Below are 22,784 nucleotides of genomic sequence, written 5' to 3'. Positions count from 1 at the left end.
TGTAAAGGGGCACGCCGAGGGATACCTTTTATGTAAAGGGGCACGCCGAGGGATACCTTTTATGTAAAGGGGCACGCCGAGGGATACCTTTTATGTAAAGGGGCACGCCGAGGGATACATTTTATGTAAAGGGGCACGCCGAGGGATACCTTTTATGTAAAGGGGCACGCCGAGGGATACATTTTATGTAAAGGGGCACGCCGAGGGATACATTTTATGTAAAGGGACACTCTGATGGGCACAACATAGAAAGTGCCTGTCAGAGTGCCCCTTAACATAAAATGAGGATGCTGATGGGCACCTTTTATGCTCTATCATATTCCCCATCAGAGTGCCCATTTCCATTACATGTGCTCATCAGAGTGCCCCTTTCCACAGTATGTGCCCATTTGTGCCCCTTTAACATAAAATGTGCCCATCATCATGGATCCTGTCTAAGTACTACCCTGTCCTCTAATACTACCAGGAAGGGTGCCTTGATTGACAGGCTCTGTAGATCGCCTATTCTCCTCGCCATTGTGATGGCTAAAAGGAAGGCTAACTTAAAAGATAAAAAACTTTAAATAGAAATATTTGCCACTGGCTCAAAAGGCAGCTTGGTTAAAGCCTCTAACCCAAAGGTCAGATCCCAAGCTGGAAAATTATACAACTCAATAGGGGTGGGGTCACCCTTTCCCTGGCCCCCAGAAACCTCTTAACTAGGGGCTCCAACATGAGTCTCCAATCCAAAAAGACCGATAAGGCCACCACTTGCACCTTAAGGGTTTTTTTCCTGCTATACCTTTATCCACTCCTGCTTGGAGAAAGTCTAGGATCACAGGGACTGCAGGAAGGGAAACCCCCTTCTCATGACACCAACTGGAAAACACTCTCCAGACCTTGGCATATATTTTTCTTCCTGATAAGGGTGCATCACCCTCTCAGAACACCCTCTTCTCCCTTTCAAGAGCCAAGACGATAACTGAAAAAACTCTGGATTGGGGTGCAGAGATGGCCCCTGCAAGATCCCTCCTGACTGGGAGACACTGCGGAGGAGCTATGCACCACCTCTTCAAAGTGGCGAACCAGGCTATTCTTGGCCACCACGGGCCCAGCATGTCAGACCAGCTCAGCTTCTGTAGTACCCACAGGATCAATGCTAGAGGGGCGAATGCATAAGCCAGCTCGAAATCCCATTCCTGTGCCAATGCATCTAGACCCTCAGACCCCTGCTCCCAAGCCAGGCAAAAATGCTGCCTCACCTTCCTGCTTTTCCTGCAGACAAAAAGGTCTATTTCCAGGCTGCCAAAAACCTGACTGTCTGATTAGAAAATCTGCTTTCGTGTTGGCCGACCCCTTTATGTGGACCGCCAACACTGAAAGGACCCTGCTCTATGCCCATTCTAGAATCCCCTTAGTTAGGTCCAGGAGCTTCCGGGATCTGGTCCCCCACTGATGATTCAAGTATGCCACGGTTGACATTGTGTGACAGAATTTGGACTTTTTTCCCCAGAACATGTCTTCGAAGGACTTCAAGGCCTGACCTACTGCCCGCAGCTCCCTGCAATTGGAGGAGGTCCCCCTTAGGTGTGGCTCCCATGGGCCCTGGGCTTTTTGGTTCTCTAGATGAGCTCCCCAGCCCCACTCGCTTGGTTACCCAAACTGGGTCCCACTGCGCCCAGGGTTTTTCTTCCCCCAGATTCTGGGACCTGAGCCACCACACCAGTGAGGTCTTTACATTCTCTGTGAGGGAAACCCTCTCATCCATCGACTCCCCTTTCCTATTCCAAGAGGATAGAAGGAAGAATTGAAGCTTTCTGGAATGTAACTGTGCCCACGCCACTGCTGGAATACAGGCTGCCATTAGACCTCATGATGTGCTTCCAGGAGCAGTCTGAAACCGCTATCAACCCGGAAACAGCTCTCACTAATTTTTCGGCCTGCTCCTGGGGTAAAAAGAGCCTCCGAACTCAGGTGTCGACTACAACACCTTAGTTTTGGGGGGGGAGTGAATGAGAACTTCTCCTGATTGACACTCCACCCCAAAGATTCCATGGTGAGGATCACCTTTTCCAGGTCTCTCAGGACTTGGTGCTGTGAGAATCCGCAGATCATCAGATTGTCTAGGTAAGGGATGAGGGAAAACCACTGAAGGTGTAAGTAGGCTGCTACCTTGGCCAAGACCTTGGTGAAAATTCTCAGACTGGCCACCAGCCCAAAAGGGAGAGCTCAGAACTGCCAAAGACTGACCCCTTGTTCTGAAAAAATAGTGAACCGTAAGGCGGCTTGGTATTCTGAGGCAATGGGAATGTGGAAGTAGGTGTCTGAGGTCCACAGTGGCCATAAAAACTCCTTTGAGAGGGTGTTTCTGTACACGTTAAATACTTTCCATGAGGAACTTTTTGTACCGCAGGAAACTGTTCAACTTTCTTAGGTTTATGATCAAGCAGAATTTCCCCAAAGGCTTAGGGAGCACGAGGACATGGGAAAAAAATCCCCGAAAAAGATGGTCTGTTGGTACAGGGACAATTACCTCCTGATCCGTTAAATCCCGGATCCCTCCCAAGAGACCCTCTGCCTTTGTCCTGTCTCTGGGGGGATAAGTCAACACAAAGGGGGGGGGGTGAAGAGAATTCCCATTGGTACCCCTCCCTCATCAACTGCAGGATACACTGGCTCCCTGAAATCTTCCCCCATTGCTGGAGGAACCTGGAAAGCCTTCCACCCACCCTGGGATCTGTGTCATTTGGGGTCCTTACTGGTGGGTTTGGAGCCAGAAAAAAGGAAGCTCTTTCTTTCTCCTCTTGTTGGCCCATTTCTTGGGCGAGTCCTTCCTAAATCTTTGCTGGCCCTAATTAAGGGGAGGCTAAAAAATAAATGTCTTCTTTTCCTTGTTGACCTTGACAAGGAACTTTTTCCCCTTTTTGGTGGATCTCAATAGCACCTGGTCCAGCCCTGAGCTAAACAGAAAGGAACCCACAAAAGGGCAGACCGCAGAGTTGGGCTCTTGATGTCTGATTGCCCTCCCAGGACTTAACCCACAATGCCCTCTGGGCTGAGTTGAGAAACACTGCAGTCTTAGCTAATATCCTGACCATCTCCAACGCAGTGTCTTCTAAGTAGGCGACTGCCTTACTAACCACCTCCAGGGATTCAAACATCTCTTCTGACTGGGCTTCCCCCTTTTTTTTAGTACCCCGAAAGACGTGATCATTTACTTTATGCATCCAAGCATCAGTATTACTATCGATGCAAGCAGATGCTGGGGCCATAGTAGTGGCACTAACATCTCAGGCACTATGCAACAGAGTCTCGGACCTACGGTCCATCTGATCCCTGATGTTTCCTGAATCCTCAAAGGACAGGCCAGATTTGTTTTTTTTTGGACACTTGTGATAGCGCAACGTCTAGCTTAAGAGTCTTGAGGAATCTCTTCTTCCTCTTCCCCAAAGGGGTACCGCCTTTTCCAGGTTTTTAAAATTTCTTTTTTATTGGGTTTTAAAGGACGTACAACAAAGATTTGCACAGAGTTGTGAAATAAGTCACAAATCAATGAAAAAACAAAAAGAAATAGGCTCATCGATGAAGTGCATATACATACAATGTCAGTGCATAACAGTGAATTAGCCAGCATTATCAGACATCTGAGTAGACATATCGGAAACAAAGATCCGACAATTCCAAAACTGCTTCAAAAAATGAGTTAGCATGCATAGCAGTGAGGTACTCCATTCTTCTAATCTCAGAGATAACCTTCACCAATTCCAATTGCGTAGGAGGTGTAGTAGATAGCCAATGCATAGGAATTGTTCTCATGGCCGCTGTTAAAACATGAGAGGATAGCTTCTTGGCATATTTGGAGAGGCCTGTAAAAAGCAGGCCCAGTAAAAAGTGGATGGGATCAAATGGGATATGGACCTGTAAAAATAGCTGCAAAAGGCTATTTGTTGGCAAAGCCAGAAAATGTGGAAAATAGTGGCAATTTCCTCACATCACCAGCAGAAAGGAGAAACACATGGATTGTGGACATGGAGAACTTCAGGAGTCTTACAGTTGAAAGAAAAAAGTATGTGAACCCCTTGGGATTATGTCGAGTTTTGCATGAATTGGGCATAAAATGTGCTCTGAACGTCATCTAAGTCACAATAGAAGACGATAGCAGAACACAGTCTGCTGAACATAATACTATACAAACAGATGTTGCCATGGTTTAATTGCACATAACATGTAAACATTCACAGTGCAGGGAGGAAAAAGTATGTGAACCTTTGGACTTAACTGGTTGACCCTCCTTTGGCAGCAATAACCTCAACCAAACGTTTCCTGTAGTTGCAGATCAGACCTGCACAACGATCTGGAGTAATTTTGGACCACTCCTCTTCACAAAACTGTTTCAGTGGAGCAATATTCTTGGGATGTCTGGTGTGAATCACTCTTAAAGTCATGCCACAGCATTTCAATCGGGTTGAGGTCAGGACTCTGACTGGGCCACTCCAGAAGGCGTATTCTGTGCTGTTGCAGCCATTGTTTTGTTGAATTACTTGTATGCTTTGGGTCATTGTCCTATTGCATCACCCATCCTCTGCGGAGCTTCCGTTGGCGGACAGATGGTCGTACGTTTTCCTGCAAAATGTCTTGATAAATTCTGGAATTCATTTTCCCATCAATGACAACAATCCATCCAGGCCCTAAGGCAGCAAAGCAGCCCCAAACCATGATGCTCCCTCCGCCATGTTTTACAGTGGGGATGAGGTTTTGATGTTGGTGTGCTCTGCTTTTTTTTCTCCACACGGTGTTGTGTGTTCTTCCCAAACAACTCAATCTTGGTTTCATCTGTCCACAGTATATTTTGCCAGTAGTGCTGTGGAACATCCAGGTGCTCTTTTGCAAACTTCAAACGTGCTGCAATATTCTTTTTGGACAGCAATGGCTTCCTCCGTGGTGTCCTCCCATGTACTCCATTCTTGTTTAATGTTTTCCTTATTGTAGATGTGTCAACAAAAATGTTAGCATGTGCCAGAGATTTCTGTAGGTCTTTAGCTAACACTCTGGAATTCTTCTTTACCTCATGCAGCATTCTGCGCTGTGCTCTTGCAGTCATTTTTACAGGACAAATGTTTACATTTTATGTGCAATTAAACCATGGCAACATCTAATGTTTGTATAGTATTATGTTCAGCAGACTGCGTTCTTCTATTGTTGTGACTTAGATGACGTTCAGAGCACATTTTATGCGGAATTCATGCAAAACTCTGCGTAATCCCAAGGGGTTCACATACTTTTTCTTGCAACTGTATACCAAAACATCAACATTTTATAGGAGTTTCCTCTATATACCCCACATATAGAAGACCTAGAGGCAGCCTCCCAAATCTTGCTCCACTGATCTACGGCAATATCACGCTGAAGGATTCAGGGCCACTTTCGCAAATAAAGATGTGTATCAGAAGAAAGGGGACAGGCGTCTTGAAGCAACTTATAGAGGAAATTAGGCCCCATTGGTATGGACTCTGAATGCAGATGCGTTTGAAAAGAGTAGGCTTCTTTAGAGCCAGAGAGGGAATCTTGGAGAAGTGTCATACCTGTAGATACACTTTTTTTGAGTTACAAAAAGCTACTCATATGGCTCCCGATCAGTATTATGTCTAAGCTTTCGGGTCACTGGGTGGACCAAGTGTCGCAGTTGAAATAGGCCTTGGCCCAGAAACTTATACGGGCCAGGGTCAAACTATCCAGGAGACTAGGATTAAATATGACATTGGGCAGAGGTGAACACAGGGGACAAGGCAAATATACTCCTACACCGCCTCTATATAGACAATGTAAAATGCATGGGCCCGAGCAGGAGATGCTTGTGGGAGGCAATTTCAGTGTTGGTCATAGACCAGAGTAGAGAACAAGGGTGCAATGGACCCAGTTGCAGCCATTCAATCTTGGCCCATGTATTATGAGGGTGCTGAGAGGACCACGAGACAAGAGTACGGAGGTGAGTGGCCAAATAAAAAGACAAGGTCTGGAGCCCCCAGACTTCCCCTAGATCGTGGTGAGAGAAGGACTGTACGGTAAGATTTATTTTGCCAAATAACACGGAGGAAGGATTTCTGAAGGGAAAGTAGCTTGGACATGGGAATAGGTACAGGAAGCTTCTCAAACAGATACAAAAGCTTGGGCAGTATGGTCATTTTTAGCACATTAATCCTTCCGAGGAAGGAGATGGCAAGGTTGTCCCAAGATTTTAAGGACTGAGAAAGTGTGAAAAAGGGGGGAAAAATTAGCTTTATAAAAAGGGAGTGGTAGGAGGACGTAAGGTTGGTATCCAAGTACCTCAAGGAATGGGGGCACCAGCGATAGGGATAAATTGACGAGAAGATAAAATAGTAGAAGGTATATCGAGCGGTAATGCTTCAGTTTTAGACACCTTAACCTTATATCCTGACAGGGCGCCAAAAAGCTGGAGAGTACGATGTAGAACAGGTAGAGTAGTGCGGGGCTCCGTCAGTGTCATCAGCAAAGACAGCTTAAAATCACTATTGTGGGTGCGTATCCCATGGATATCAGTGTTGTATCTGATAGCTATAGCCAAGGGTTCCAAACAGAGGACAAACAATAAGGGAGAAAAGAGGGCATCCCTGGCGTGTACTATTAGACATCCGAAAATGCAATCAGAATGAAGCTAATTTGACCTGGGAAGAGGGAGTTGAATAGAGGGCTTTCAAAGAAGCCACAAACGTACCACTAAACCCAAAACGCTCTAAGATTAGAAACATATAAGGCCAACTTAAAATCGGTAAAACTATTTTTTGGCATCCAAGCTGAACCAGAGTAGGATTCGGGGACTTATTGAGAAGGTCGATCAAGTCAATGGTCCTCTTGGTGTTATCTGCAGCATGTCTAGCCAGGACAAAGCCCACCTGGTCTCTGTGTATAAGCTAGGAGATATATCTGGCCAATCTATTGGCTAGTATTTTCGTGAAAATTTTGTAGTCAGAGTTTATTAAGGCTATGGGGAAATAATTATCTGGAAGGGAATGGTCCTTGTCTGGCTTAAGGATCACAGAGATACAGTCAGGTCCATAAATATTGGGACATCGACACAATTCTAACGTTTTTGGCTCTATACACCACCACAATGGATTTGAAATGAAACAAACAATATGTGATTTAACTGCAGACTGTCAGCTTTAATTTGAGGGTATTTACATCCAAATCAGGTGAACGGTGTAGGAATTACAACAGTTTGCATATGTGCCTCCTACTTGTTAAGGGACCAAAAGTAATGGGACAATTGGCTTCTCAGCTGTTCTATGGCCAGGTATGTGTTATTCCCTCATTGTCCCAATTACAATGAGCAGATAAAAGGTCCAGAGTTAATTTCAAGTGTGCTATTTGCATTTGGAATCTGTTGCTGTCAACTCTCAAGATGATATCCAAAGAGCTGTCACTATCAGTGAAGCAAGCCATCATTAGGCTGAAAAAACAAAACAAACCCATCAGAGAGATAGCAAAAACATTAGGCGTGGCCAAAACAACTGTTTGGAACATTCTTAAAAAGAAGGAACGCACCGGTGAGCTCAGCAACACCAAAAGACCCGGAAGACCACGGAAAACAACTGTGGTGGATGACCGAAGAATTCTTTCCCTGGTGAAGAAAACACCCTTCACAACAGTTGGCCAGATCAAGAACACTCTCCAGGAGGTAGGTGTATGTGTGTCAAAGTCAACAATCAAGAGAAAACTTCACCAGAGTGAATACAGAGGGTTCACCACAAGATGTAAACCATTGATGAGTCTCAAAAACAGGAAGGCCAGATTAGAGTTTGCCAGACGACATCTAAAAAAGCCTTCACAGTTCTGGAACAACATCCTATGGACAGATGAGACCAAGATCAACTTGTACCAGAGTGATGGGAAGAGAAGAGTATGGAGAAGGAAAGGAACTGCTCATGATCCTAAGCATACCACCTCATCAGTGAAGCATGGTGGTGGTAGTGTCATGGCGTGGGCATGTATTGCTGCCAAAGGAACTGGTTCTCTTGTATTTATTGATGATGTGACTGCTGACAAAAGCAGCAGGATGAATTCTGAAGTGTTTCGAGTAATATCTGCTAATATTCAGCCAAATGCTTCAGAACTCATTGGACGCCGCTTCACAGTGCAGATGGACAATGACCCAAAGCATACTGCAAAAGCAACCAAAGAGTATTTTAAGGGAAAGAAGTGGAATGTTATGCAATGGCCAAGTCAATCACCTGACCTGAATCCGATTGAGCATGCATTTCACTTGCTGAAGACAAAACTGAAGGGAAAATGCCCCAAGAACAAGCAGGAACTGAAGACAGTTGCAGTAGAGCCTGGCAGAGCATCACCAGGGATGAAACCCAGCGTCTGCTGATGTCTATGCATTCCAGACTTCAGGCTGTAATTGACTGCAAAGGATTTGCAACCAAGTATTAAAAAGTGAAAGTTTGATTTATGATTATTATTCTGTCCCATTACTTTTGGTCCCTTAATAAGTTGGAGGCACATATGCAAACTGTTGTAATTCCTACACCGTTCACCTGATTTGGATGTAAATACCCTCAAATTAAAGCTGACAGTCTGCAGTTAAAGTACATCTTGTTCGTTTCATTTCAAATCTATTGTGGTGGTGTATAGAGCCAAAAATGTTAGAATTGTGTCGATGTCCCAATATTTATGGACCTGACTGTATATGCGCATGTAAAGTCATTGTGTGGGTGAGACCCCTTCAGAAGATCCCGAAACAAAGTTAGAAGATGATGGGCTAAGCTGCCAATCGAGGACTTGTAATACAAGTAGGGAAGGCCTAGTAAAGAAAAAAACAAAAAACAGGACGCCCCGGCCTTGTGCATTACCTTTAAAAGTGTATTTATTAAATATAAAAAAGTATTCTACTCACAATGGTAAATAGATATAAGGCACATCATGAGGGGACTGCTCTGTTCAATTTGCACTGCGTTTCTGTCTTATAATGAGAATGATGGACATCCAAAAGGCTGATGTGTTTCGAGGACTAGCCTCTTCCTCAGAGCCCAACTACAGTCAGGTCCATAAATATTGGGACATCGACACAATTCTAACTTTTTTGGCTCTATACACCATCACAATGGATTTGAAATGAAACAAACAAGATGTGCTTTAACTGCAGACTGTCAGCTTTAATTTGAGGGTATTTACATACAAATAAGGTGAACAGTGTAGGAATTACAACAGTTTGCATGTGTGCCTCCCACTTGTTAAGGGACCAAAAGTAATGGGACAATTGGCTTCTCAGCTGTTCCATGGCCAGGTGTGTGTTATTCCCTCATTATCCCAATTACAATGAGCAGATAAAAGGTCCAATGTTCATTTCAAGTGTGCTATTTGCATTTGGAATCTGTTGCTGTCAACTCTCAAGATGAGGTCCAAAGAGCTGTCAATATCAGTGAAGCAAGCCATCATTAGACTGAAAAAACAAAAAACAAACCCATCTGAGAGATAGCAAAAACATTAGGCGTGGCCAAAACAACTGTTTGGAACATTCTTAAAAAGAAGGAACGCACCGGTGAGCTCAGCAACACCAAAAGACCCGGAAGACCACGGAAAACAACTGTGCTGGATGACTGAAGAATTCTTTCCCTGGTGAAGAAAATACCCTTCACAACAGTTGGCCAGATCAAGAACACTCTCCAGGAGGTAGGTGTATGTGTGTCAAAGTCAACAATCAAGAGAAAACTTCACCAGAGTGAATACAGAGGGTTCACCACAAGATGTAAACCATTGGTGAGCCTCAAAAACAGGAAAACCAGATTAGAGTTTGCCAAACGACATCTAAAAAAAGCCTTCACAGTTCTGGAACATCTTATGGACAGATGAGACCAAGATCAACTTGTACCAGAGTGATGGGAAGAGAAGAGTATGGAGAAGGAAAGGAACTGCTCATGATCCTAAGCATACCACCTCATCAGTGAAGCATGGTGGTGGTAGTGTCATGGCGTGGGCATGTATGGCTGCTAATGGAACTGGTTTTCTTGTATTTATTGATGACGTGACTGCTGATAAAAGCAGCAGGATGAATTCTGAAGTGTTTCGGGCAATATCTGCTCATATTCAGCCAAATGCTTCAGAACTCATTGGACGCCGCTTCACAGTGCAGATGGACAATGACCCAAAGCATACTGCAAAAACAACCAAATAGTTTAAGGGAAAGAAGTGGAATGTTCTGCAATGGCCAAGTCCATCACCTGACCTGAATCCGATTGAGCATGCATTTCACTTGCTGAAGACAAAACTGAAGGGAAAATGCCCCAAGAACAAGCAGGAACTGAAGACAGTTGCAGTAGAGGCTTGGCAGAGCATCACCAGGGATGAAACCCAGTGTCTGGTGATGTCTATGTGTTCCAGACTTCAGGCTGTAATTGACTGCAAAGGATTTGCAACCAAGTATTAAAAAGTGAAAGTTTGATTTATGATAATTATTCTGTCCCATTACTTTTGGGACCTTAACAAGTGGGAGGCACATATGCAAACTGTTGTAATTCCTACACCGTTCACCCGATTTGGATGTAAATACCCTCAAATTAAAGCTGACAGTCTGCAGTTAAAGCACATCTTGTTTGTTTCATTTCACATCCATTGTGGTGGTGTATAGAGCCAAAAATGTTAGAATTGTGTCGATGTCCCAATAGTTATGGACCTGACTGTACCTATATGTCTGTCCCCCTCTTATATATGCTCACTAATGAACGTACAGTTGTTACATAGGGCCTGTCCTACAGACTTCCAGGGGCGGAGAGAGGCAAGGTAGGAGGTGCTGACATGGTAGATACAATAAGATAAAATTATAGATAGATCACATCAAAACATATAAAAAAGTGAAAACATCTCTATCTGAATAAATAAATGCAACCAATAAATACAGTCATGGCCGAAATTGTTGGCACCCTTGATATTTTTCCTGAAAATCAAGTATTTCACACAAAAAAGGTATTGCATTAACACATGTTTTGCTATACACATGTTTATTCCCTTTGTATGTATTGGAACAAATATAAAACAGAGGCAGAAAAGCAAATATGACATAATGTCACACAAAACCCCAAAAATGGGCTGGACAAAAGTATTGGCACCCTTAACTTAATATTTGGTTGCACACCCTTTGGAAAACATAACTGAAATCAGTCGCTTCCTATAACCATCAATAAGCTTCTGACACCTCTCACCCGGAATTTTGGACCACTCTTCCTTTGCAAACAGCTCCAGGTCTCTCTTATTGGAAGGACACCTTTTCCCAACAGCAATTTTAAGATCTCTCCACAGGTGTTCAATGGGATTTAGATCTGGGCTCATTGCTGGCCACTTCAGAACTCTCCAGCGCTTCTTTGCCATCCATTTCTGAGTGCTTTTTGACGTATGTTTGGGGTCATTGTCCTGCTGGAAGACCCAGGATCTTGGACGCAAACCCAGCTTTCTGACACTGGGCCCTACAGTGCGACCCAAAATCCTTTGGTAATCCTCAGATTTCATGATGCCTTGCACACAGTCAAGGCACCCAGTGCCAGAGGCAGCAAAACAACCCCAAAACATCATTGAACCTCCACCATATTTTACCGTAGGTACTGTGTTTTGTTCTTTGTAGGCCTCATTCCGTTTTCGGTAAACAGTAGAATGATGTGCTTTACCGAAAAGCTCTATCTTGGTCTCATCTGTCCACAAGACGTTTTCCCAGAAGGCTTTTGGCTTACTCAAGTACATTTTGGCAAACTGTAGTCTTGCTTTTTTATGTCTCTGTGTCAGCAGTGGGGTCCTCCTGGGTCTCCTGCCATAGCGTTTCATTTCATTTAAATGTCGACGGATAGTTCGCGCTGACACTGATGCTCCCTGAGCCTGCAGGACAGCTTGAATGTCTTTGGAACATGTTTGGGGCTGCTTATCCACCATCCGGACTATTCTGCGTTGCAATCTTTCATCAATTTTCCTCATCCGTCCACGACCAGGGAGATTAGCTACAGTGCCATGGGTTGCAAACTTCTTGATAATGTTGCGCACTGTGGACAAAGGCAAATCTAGTTCTCTGGAGATGGACTTGTAACCTTGAGATTGTTGATATTTTGCCACAATTTTGGTTCTCAGGTCCTCAGACAGTTCTCGTCTCCTCTTTCTGTTGTCCATGCTTAGTGTGGCACAGACAGACACACAATGCAAAGGTTAAGTGAACGTCTCTCCTTTTTATCTGCTTTCAGGTGTGATTTCTATATTGCCCACACCTGTTACTTGCCCCAGGTGAGTTTACAGGAGCATCACATGCTTGTAACATTCTTATTTATCCGCAGTTGTGAAAGGGTGCCAATACTTTTGTCCAGCCCATTTTTGGAGGTTTGTGTGACATTATGTCGAATTTGCTTTCTTTCCTCCCTTTTTTTGTTTTGTCCCAATACACACAAAGGGAATAAACATGTGTATAGCAAAACATGTGTTAATGCAATACGTTTCGTGAGAAATACATGATTTCCTGGAGAAATATCAAGGGTGCCAACAATTTCGGCCATGACTGTATATAGATACACATTCATAATATATAGTTGGCATTAACGCCCATATATGATTCCGATGTTTACGTATATTTCATTATGTGTGGCATCCATAGTAAAAAATCATGGCACTGTAGTGTTTAGGAACAATATTCTAAAACTCCTGGGCAAGATAATCACCAAATGTAAACTGTTCCGAATATTACGTAATAAGTGCTGGTGCTCCTGCACACAGCGTGTTAGATGGCTGCTGGAACGCATGCCGCTCAAGTGTGTGGATGTCCGGAATAAGCGTTCCAAAAGGAAGGTTTACCTCCTCCCTGCGTATGATAAGTATGGAGACGCCCAGGGGCATGCGCTCCAGGTGGAGCCCAGAAATGCATGAAGAGAGGTGAAAAGAGCCCGGCCCCGCCGCTCAAGGGGCGGGCCCAAAGTACGCTCCACCAAAAGGCCAACAGAACTCAAGATAGCACGTGACCACTCCTGTGTGTGGAGGGGCGGGCGCAGCCAGCTCTCCTGAACGGCCAGCATATCGTACAGACAGGGAGGGCGTGCCCACCTGTGCAAACACACGGGGGGAGGAGGTGGGCCAAAAACGGAGCGTGCGGCATGCGTTCCAGCAGCCATCCACCACGCTGTGTGCAGGAGCACCAGCACTTATTACATAATATTCAGAAAAGTTTACATTTGGGGATGATCTTGCCCATGAGTTTTAGATGCGGTATGTAACCATACCCATTCACACACACAAATATTATACTATACCATCCTAGTTTAACATTTCTATCTTGCTATTAACACCATCATTGTCTGTACCTAAACACTACAATGCCATGATTTGTTTATTAAATAATACAATGCCATGATTTTTTACTATGGATGCAACACGTAATTAAATATACATAAACATTGGAATCATATATGGCCATTTATGCCAACTATATATTATGACTATCTATATATTTATTGGTTGCATTCATTTATTTATTCAGATAAAGATGTTTTCACTTTTTTATATGTTGTTTTGATATGATATATCTATAATTTTATGTTATTGTATCTACCATGTCAGCACCTCCCACCACCCCTGTGAGTCTGTAGGACAGCCCCTATGTAACAATTGTACATTCATGAGTGAGCATATATAAGAGAGGGACAGACATCTAGGTAGTTGGGCTCTGAGGAAGAGGCTAGTCCTCGAAACGCATCAGTCTTTTGGATGTCCATCATTCTCATTATAAGACAAACGCAGTGCAAATTGGACAGAACGGTCCCTTCCTGATGTGCCTTATATCTCTGAGAGTTTGGTGCACGGGTAGCAACCTAGCCTGCAGCTTCATCAACCCCCTGTACATCTCATCTTGGGCTGAGACCTGCATTGGTGGTTCTGAGATGTCCTCTGAGGTATCAATAGCCCTTAGGAGCCCCTCCATATCTTCCACCGCAAAAAGGTGTCTAGATTCCTTGCTAGCACCTTCCAAATCTTCCCCCTCTTTCAGGGAGCTTTGGTCAGAGACCTCAGCCTCCTCTAGGTCTTCTGCCTCTATGACCTGAGAATATGAGGGACCCAAACCCCACTGCTTCCCCGTTAAAGTCCCCTCCTGGGAAAATGACATTGGCATGGTCTTGCGGGACCTTATTTCAATAACCACACGGTTTTGGGCTTGGGGGGGCTTTAGGTGTCGTGTGGGCGGTTCCACGTGGCTCTAAGGAGAGACAAACACGGGGTTCAGGTTAGAACAGTATTCCTTCACCCTAGGTACGCCTGTAGGGGACTGGGTAAGGACTCTACCCCCTTCCTCTCCCCAACTAGCAAAGTCAGGCTCACCGCCCATGGTCTTCTCACTGGCTGCAGCCATTTCCTTAGCTTCCAACGTCAGCAGGGCACCTCAGGACTGCGACACCTTTGCCAGGCTCCTGGGTCCACACTGCCAGAGGTGATTCCTGGAGGCTCCTCACAGGCCTCATGAGGAAGGGAATGTCATCTTTAAGGCAGAAGTCACTCCCTAACCGGAATTCTGCCAGAGAACGAGGCTTAGACGGCAACCTCGCTCCCACTTCTGGTCCTGTGCCCACGGACTTTGGACTCTCTGCTTGCTGCACTCTGGCCCTAGCAGTGCTTAATGGAGGCCTCCAACGCGGTCGTCCTACGGGCACGCACCATGAATTCTCAGTCGGCGGTCCCATAGCACCCACGAGAAAGCAACCTTGCGGCCTAATCACCTTCTGAGTACGCTTCCCCGCTGCCATGAAAAGGGGAAAAAGGGCGCCCAACACCAGGAACACCTCTCCTTTGCCCAGTAGGCTCCTCAATACTGGGAATCCTGGAGTGGGTGAGTGACCCCCAGCTACACAGCCAGCCCTCCCTAGCTTAGCTGCTTAACCCCCACAGGGGGAACCTTCCAGCCCCAAGCCTTAGGTCCCCCCCCCCCAAAAAAAAAAAAATGTTTTGCTGCCAGGGAAACAATCAAAAACTAAGGAGGGAAGGGAATTTAAAACTCTTGTCTTGTGTTTCCTGTCAGGTGTCATGTTAGGCCTGCCATCCTGGAAAATGACTAGAGAAATATTAATTCCCCTCATTTTTAACAGCCTGCCATTTCCCCATTTTTATTATCTGTGCTGATCTTTTGCCTGCTGCCTTAAATTTACCATGCCTCTGCCTTCCACCTTAACTGACCCTGGCCTGTTTACCTACATTGCCTCTGCCTGCCATCTGGATTGTTTCTAAACCACATTTCTGCCTTCCACCTGCACTAACCTCAGCATGTTAAATGACTTTTTTGCCTGTCACATGGACTGATGTTTTGACCTGCTACTGTAATAGTGGGATTCAAGATAACCCAGGAGTCTCACATAAGTGAGGGGCTTTAGAGTAGAGTTCTGAGTGGAGAAAAACAGTTTTGTTTTCACCAGGTTTTGTAATTCCCGGATCAGGGTCTGTTAGTCCTGAGGCATTGAAAAGATTGCGTGGGATGAAGTCTCGCCCTGTGCTCTGGTCTTACCTGACTGAGACTGAAGTCTGATGTTCCTGCCTACTGCCTGGACCAGTACTTTGGCTGTGCTGACTATATCTTTGCCTGCTGCTTGTACAGACCAAGGACTTTTTATGGACCATGTTCCTGCCTGTTGCCAGGACCAATACTTTGGCTGTGCTGACCATATCTCCTCTTGCTGCCTGCACTGACTCAAGACTTTAAGGACCATAAGCCTGCCTGCTGCCTGGACAATTCCTGTGGCTGTTGCCTGCTTCTTGGTCCAATGCCACAGTTAATCTTTTGTTTTGTTGCTATTCTGTCTCACTGTTACAATACACCTACCATTCGATTTTTAGACTGATCATTTCTGTGTGAGTGGGCAAACCTTCAAAATCAGCAGGGGATCAAATACTTATTTCCTTCACTGTATATAGGTTTCCACAATAAGGTAACGTTGTGGGTGTTTCCACAGTCCTGGTGCTACTGGGCCTTCAAAACCGACAGGCAGTCTGGAAATTAGATGTGTAATTTTACCCCTTTTATGCTTCCAGAACTGAATGTGCTACTTTAATGTTGGGTCTCTATGTGGCCAGGCGGTGCAATTGCAAGTATGCCTATGCCAGGTGTGAAAAATAACTTGTTAATGGACAATTGTGTGAAAAAAATGTTCATTTTCCAAAGCATTGTGGGAAAAATTGCAATTTCAAAAAAATTCAGCAAGTCTCTTATTAAATACCTTTGGCCGTCTACTTTCCAAAAAGGGGTCATTTGTACTTTTCTAGCATGTTAGGGCCTCAAGAAATGAAATAGGCCCTCAGTGCATCAGGTGTGATACATTTTCAATGATTGGTACCACAGCTTTCAGACCAACTTTCACACAGACTAAATAATATACACGGATTTGGGTTATTTTGGGTTATTTTTACCAAAGAAATGTAGCAGTATAAATTCTGGCCTAAATTTATGAAGCAAAATGTTATAACAGAAACCGAGAACATTTTGCGATTTTTTTTTTTGCTTATGTCTCAAAAAACCCACCAAAAGAAAGCTGTTTAAAAAAAAAAAAAAATTTGGTACAGTGTTGTATGACTGTCATTCAAACTGAGCACTAAAAAGGTCAAAGTTGGCATGGGCAGCAAGGGAGTAAAAGTGCCCTGTAAGGAAGTAGTTAAACATGCTTTTAACACCTAAAAAAACCCAAAACAAAACAAAAAAAAAAAAAAACAGAGCATCTGCTCTTACTACCAAAGGGGTAGCCGAACCAAAAAGGGCTAACCCTATAAAAGTAGTGCAAACACTTGAAAATATAAATTGGTGTTTACCAAAAAACAATCGTGTTGTGTACCAAGAATTATATAATTAAATGTGTTAGCTGCCCGTTAAAGTGCAAATACACTTGTGATCATAAAACTAAAAAGAGGGTTCAGCACTTCACATGCACGAACAACCAATACTTAAGCTACAACACAAAAAAAAAAAAAAATGTTCAAAAACGGGATAATGTATAAAAATTGATTGAGCCCATAAAAGTCCCACACCAAATTGTGTGCCAGAAATTGTATAAATTCTCCTAGTGGCCAATAAATTGCTTTGTGTAAATCCTCTTTGTGCTCCACCACCGTGTGCCAATAGATTACACTCACTGACAGACCTTCTTGTAATTAAAAGGATTATGGACGCATACGCTTTGTGTCACCAGGGATTAGAACCTTTGTGGGTTCCTTCTCTGAATACTCCCCATTTATTCCCGCAATTCCATATCAACATGAGTCAAAAGAATACATTTCTCATGGTGTAGTAGATTAAAACATATATTTACAACAAAAATGCACTCACATTGGTTGCTGCCCAATCCTTAGCATTAATACATTCAGCTGTATTACGGTATCGCCGCATGTGTCACTAGAGTTGGCATGTGTTCCAATAGCTGGAAATGGATGTGACGTCACTGGACCTGGATATGGCTGATGGAACACTCTGCCGCTACATGTTTCGCTAATCTGGCATCCTCGGAAGCTCCTGTCGTTGCACATATTATATCTTAATAAATGGGGAGTATGCAGCGAAGGAACCACTGAGATTTTAATCCCTGGTGATAAAGCATATTAGATTTAAGGGCTCATGAACGGTCTGTCAGTGCAATATGTTGGCAAACGGTAGTGGAGCACAAAGACGATTTGCACGAAGCAATTTATTGGGCACTAGAAGAATTTATACATTTTCTGGCACACAATTTGGTGTGGGACTTTTATGTACTTTGTCAATTTGTATATATTATCATGTTTTAAACACTATTTTTGTGTTGTAGTTTAAGTATTGGTTGTTTGTGCATGCACGTGAAGAGCCAAATGTTTTAATTTTATGCTTATTACACCTGTCTCAGTGACAGGATACCCTTAAATCCAGTAAGCAAATACTGGATAAATCAACAACATAACAGGAAAACATATTCATTAATTCTATTATTGCTTCAATTAACCACAAAATCCTTGCATGAGGCTCAGGCAAAAGAAGAGGTTTCTCACAATAAGTCCCTAGCTCCAAATTGAGACCAGATTATACAATGTATTACACTGTATGGTTTAAAGATCTATAGGTTCCTTAATAGTATTGAACCCTCAGCATTTGTAGTTTAAATGCCAAGTTCACCTGCATACCCTTATCTTGTAACGTGGCACAGTTATGTCTTACTGGGGAAGAGAGACTGATCAAATGTTTCCACCCGCCGGTTGCCCAATGATGACATCGTCTTAGCCTGGTAAGTCACTAACGGGGAACACTAGAACTGCCTTTTAATGTAAAAAGTAAAGATTTTTGAATAATTATACTACTGTTGTACGCTGTGAAATATTGGAATATATTAAGGCATTCATGAAGGCTTGAAATTACTAAATGATCCACTTTAAAAAGGAAACCGTTTAAAATCATCACCTTAACAGAACAGCAGAAGACACATCTAAAAGATGCAACACAAAGTCACCTCTTACCATGTGGTACAATTGTCTGTACAGGCTTCGCAGGAGATCGTACATTCCATATCGTCAGGGTGCCATCTGAATGACTACAGATGAACTGCTTTCCTTCATGGTGCCAAGCGACAGAATGGATTGCCTATTCAAGGGTCATTAAAAAGGAACGATCATGAGTGTACCAATACCCTATACAAGCATAAAACAAAAACTAGTATCTCAGCGGGGAACATAAATTGGATTCCTCATACAACTTGACACTGTAAAACTGCCATTTTTAGTTTAATATTGTATTGTATGTTTACCATAATATCCTTTATTTAATAGATCACATTTTCAACATCTAAACAAAACATTTCTATAATGCTAAATAGCAGAGCCAATTAATTTACTGAATTTTTGTTAAGAGCCTTACTAATGTACAGATTACCTGATCTCCTTCATAAAACACTCAAATGGGATTGTAAAGCTTGTAGAAAAAAAAAATATGTTATAGTTACCTGCTCTGTGCTACCCAAAACCACCTCTTCTGGGGTCCCTTGCAGGTGCTCCTGGCTCCATTCTTCCAAGTGCCCCCATAGCACACCGCTTGCTATGGGGGCACTTGTGCTAGCTCAGTTCAGAGCTGGACTGTGCACATATATTCAGAAAAACAGCACAGCTCAGCCCCATCCCCCACTCCCAGGTTTTGACTGACAGCAGTAGGAACCAATAGCTCCCACTGCTCTTCCGCCAAGGCTGTGAGAAGGAAGAGGCGAGAGTAGCTGCAGCAGACCTGCACAGCGCTGGATCAAAATCAGGTTCAGGTAAGTATTTAGGAGGAGCTATTTGAAAGATTCTTTACCTTATTGCAGAGAATGCATTAAAGGTACAAAAATAAAACAAAAAAAAAAACCTAACCTTTTCAACCACTTTCATTTTTTTTTTTATTTCAATCCAGCTACCGTATCTTCCTAACACATGATGCATGGGGAAGAAACAATCCTGTTTTTTATTCCCTATTCAGACCTCATCTATAGGAACTACATACTAAAGAGGAGGAATTGTCACACCCTGGTCCCATTTGTTTATTCTTCCAGATGTGTATGACAAAAAAAAAAATTAATCTACTTAGAAATTACACCAATATTTTCATAGATACATACTGCCAATCGCAGAATTCCAGGAACGGATTGTGGCATACAGCTAAGATGGTATTGTGATCCTGTATTAGCTATAGGGCAGTAGCAGTAAAGTGACCCTAGAAATTTTGGTAGCTATAAAAAAGCACCAATTTTTCAGGCACATGAATGAGATTTAAGCTTAAACTCCAGTAAGATAATGCTGGCCACCAGTAATAAGTGGTAAGGTTAGCAACATTTCTATTTATTCTGCACTTGGTTACATGTAACCTATGTTACTAGAGAATCTGTAATTTGTTACCATACTTAACAGTCTTGTGTTACCCCTTTTTCAATATTAAGCATAATGACTTGTGAAAAAAATGTCTATCCTTTAAAATGGATCTCTAGCAACTCTGAAATTACAGAAAAAACACAGCTCTAAGGTTCTGGAGAGTTCTAATTACTAGAATTAACCTCCAAAACCACCTGAAAATGTGTGTGGCAGGACACAGAAATCAAAAATTTCCTTTAGAAAACATTTTGTGGTCAGATTTTAGATCATAAAGCCAGCATCAGTAAGATTATATTTAACAAGATTGTGGAAGTTGCTCTGTTTCAATGGTGAACAATGGTCATATAATGTTGTGAAATAACATACCAAACTGTAACCAACTTCAATAGCAGCCAAAAACAAATGTATGCAAAAATAGATGCATTCAAATACTGCATTAGATAAAACACACAAATCATTTTTCTTAACATTCCTCATTTCTGATGAAAACCTCTGATATGGTTATATATAGAAATCCCTTTTCTACAAAAAATAATGGACAGCAAATATTACTATTGTATGTTGAAGCCCAAAGTAATTTACGTGCTTGAACAGTCAAATTCCACTGCTGAGGAAGCATTTCGTTCTTCCAGATTAAATTCATAACATAAAACTGCAAAGTTTAAATATTTTGTAATCCAGACATCTTTCATATTATATTATTAGTAGCAGCTAGTAAACCAGTTGGGATTAAACCATCTGTGGAATTTGTAGTAATGGTTTCAGATGGAGGCTAACAAAAAAAAAAAAAAAAAAAATTAGGAAAAGTTAGTCAGTGGGGAGTGGGCTAATGACAGATGTACATGCAGTCTCCTCACATGACCTTTCAGAGCTGTTAGTTAACAGAAGGAGTATTAGCTGCCAGATGTTAATCCCCCAATTGGCATTTTCTGCTTAAAGGGGTTATCTTCTAAGCATTAAGTATTCTGTGTTAAGACTGAATACTCTGCATGATAGCTAAGACTTTTAGAGCATGCCGCTCGACAATAGAGATTTTTGAAGCATCACATTAAAATGTTGCCAGCTATTGGAACTGTGTGGACATTTAACAAATGGACATGGGGGGGGGGGGGGGGGGGGAGGAGTGCATATTTTATATTCACTTGTGATATATAAACATTTTACTTCACAATGCAGCCATGCTGTGTCACTTCAAATACACTGGGACTAGTACAAATAAAACTATCGTTTTGCAACTGACATTTCACTGGAAAAATGGAGAGGATAGATGGTATAGCCAGTGCTTTTGCTTTCCCAATCATGAATTTAGCTGTAAAATTGGGAAAGCACAATATTAAATTTGTGTTTTGACTTGACTAGACACAGTAACTGATTTGTTAGCTAAAAGATTCCATAAGCAGTTCCTAGTCACGTTTACCACAAGCTTCTGCCACCCCAGTATGCCACTGCAGTCCCTGAAATATTCCTGTTCAAGGTTTGAACATTATGTACCCTCAAACTGCTCAGGGCCGTACACATCCCCTCTACCCCCCATTCTCCATATTCCTAGCCCACCCTTTTAAAATGCTGCTTACAGCTTCAAAAAAAGATTCCTCCCCCCCCACACACTTTTCATGCTGACTGCAGGCACCAGCAAAGGAAGAAACACCCCCCCCCCCCCCCCCCAAGTATGAACATTAAATTTACAAGAACATCTTGAATCCAAGTAACTAGTGTGTTCATGCAAAACACTCACACTGCTTTAATGGCCATTTAAGGCAAAAAACGCACATACATACACACACCTCAGCATAAATGAGCACACCCCAACAGATTTGTTAGAAAACCTTTACTTTCCTTTCAGAATCAACATTTTCTATGGGACACTACTACAAAATATTGCCACAAATGCAGGACGTTGATTGCAAACAAGATTTGTTAGTTTGCACACACAAACAAGTATTTCCTAACAAATTCATTCAAGACCATGTTGCAAAAATCAATTCACCCCAATGAAAGTCTTAAGAGCAAAGCTAAATTTTAGACAAAATCATAATTAACAAGAATTCAACTACAGGCAAGTCTAATTATTCATTAAACAGGTGTCCAGCAGACAGTTGATTATAAGAGAGCATTACTTAACCACTTTCCCACCACCCTATAGCAGATATACAGCTACAGGGCAGCAGAGGTACACAAAATCATGGATATACACATGATTTTGCATTTCCGGGTGGGGGGCGCAGGAGCTGCGCATGCACCCTACCAGCACCGCTAGTCCAGCCTCGGCTGTCAATCACTGATGGAGGTAGAGAACTGTAAATTTAATTTGGGTGCAGCGTTGCATGACCGTGTAACTGTTAAAGTAACGCAGCGCCGTAAAGCAAAATATGGCCTTGGTCAGGAAGAAGGGTAAATCCTCTGGAGGGCAAGTGGTTAAAGAAAACCCCTTCCCATTTCATGCTGTCAACAATGGTATCACATGGAAGGAAAATGTCACAAGGCATGAGAAAGAAAATTTCTCTTTACATAAGAAAAATTAGCAAAGTTACATTAGCAAATCAGCAAAGTTTTACTTATCAGTCAGAATACTGTAACAAAAGTGTTACAAACATTTAAGATGGAACTGCAAGCATCTCTCAGAGATGTCCAGGCCATCCATGGAAGTTAACACCTCAACAGCAGCATCTTCTGATAAGGGTTGAAGAAAATCGCCATGCAAATTCACTGCAGTTAGCTTAAGAAGCAGAATGCCAAACTGGGGCGATTGTTTCCCGTGACAATACGACATATACTGCTGAGAAAATGGCGTGCATGGGTGTCATGCATAAAGGAAGCCTTTTCTAAAGCCCGTGCACAAAATCCCTCCTAGAATTTGCCAGTGCCCATGCTGAAAATAAAGGAGACTACTGGGACGCTGTACTCTGGAGTGATGGAGTGATGAGACCAAGATAAATGTT

General features: G+C 42.8%; 1 protein-coding gene across 4 annotated transcripts in view; it reads right to left on the bottom strand.

The window, feature by feature from the left end:
* STXBP5 (syntaxin binding protein 5) overlaps positions 1-22,784 on the bottom strand; it is a 488,403-nt gene that overhangs the window by 191,638 nt on the left and 273,981 nt on the right. For all 4 annotated transcript variants that reach the window (XM_089694278.1, XM_089694280.1, XM_089694279.1 and 1 more), the window contains one exon: positions 18,469-18,592. In XM_089694278.1, coding sequence (XP_089550404.1) covers positions 18,469-18,592 — 124 coding nt within the window. The remainder of the gene's footprint in view (positions 1-18,468; positions 18,593-22,784) is intronic.

Source organism: Staurois parvus, unplaced genomic scaffold (genome assembly GCF_062004578.1).
Source record: "Staurois parvus isolate SC_StPar_1 unplaced genomic scaffold, SC_StPar_1.0 ptg000657l, whole genome shotgun sequence".
Classification (NCBI taxonomy): Eukaryota; Metazoa; Chordata; class Amphibia; order Anura; family Ranidae; genus Staurois; species Staurois parvus.
This window is presented reverse-complemented; position numbering and strand designations above follow the sequence as displayed.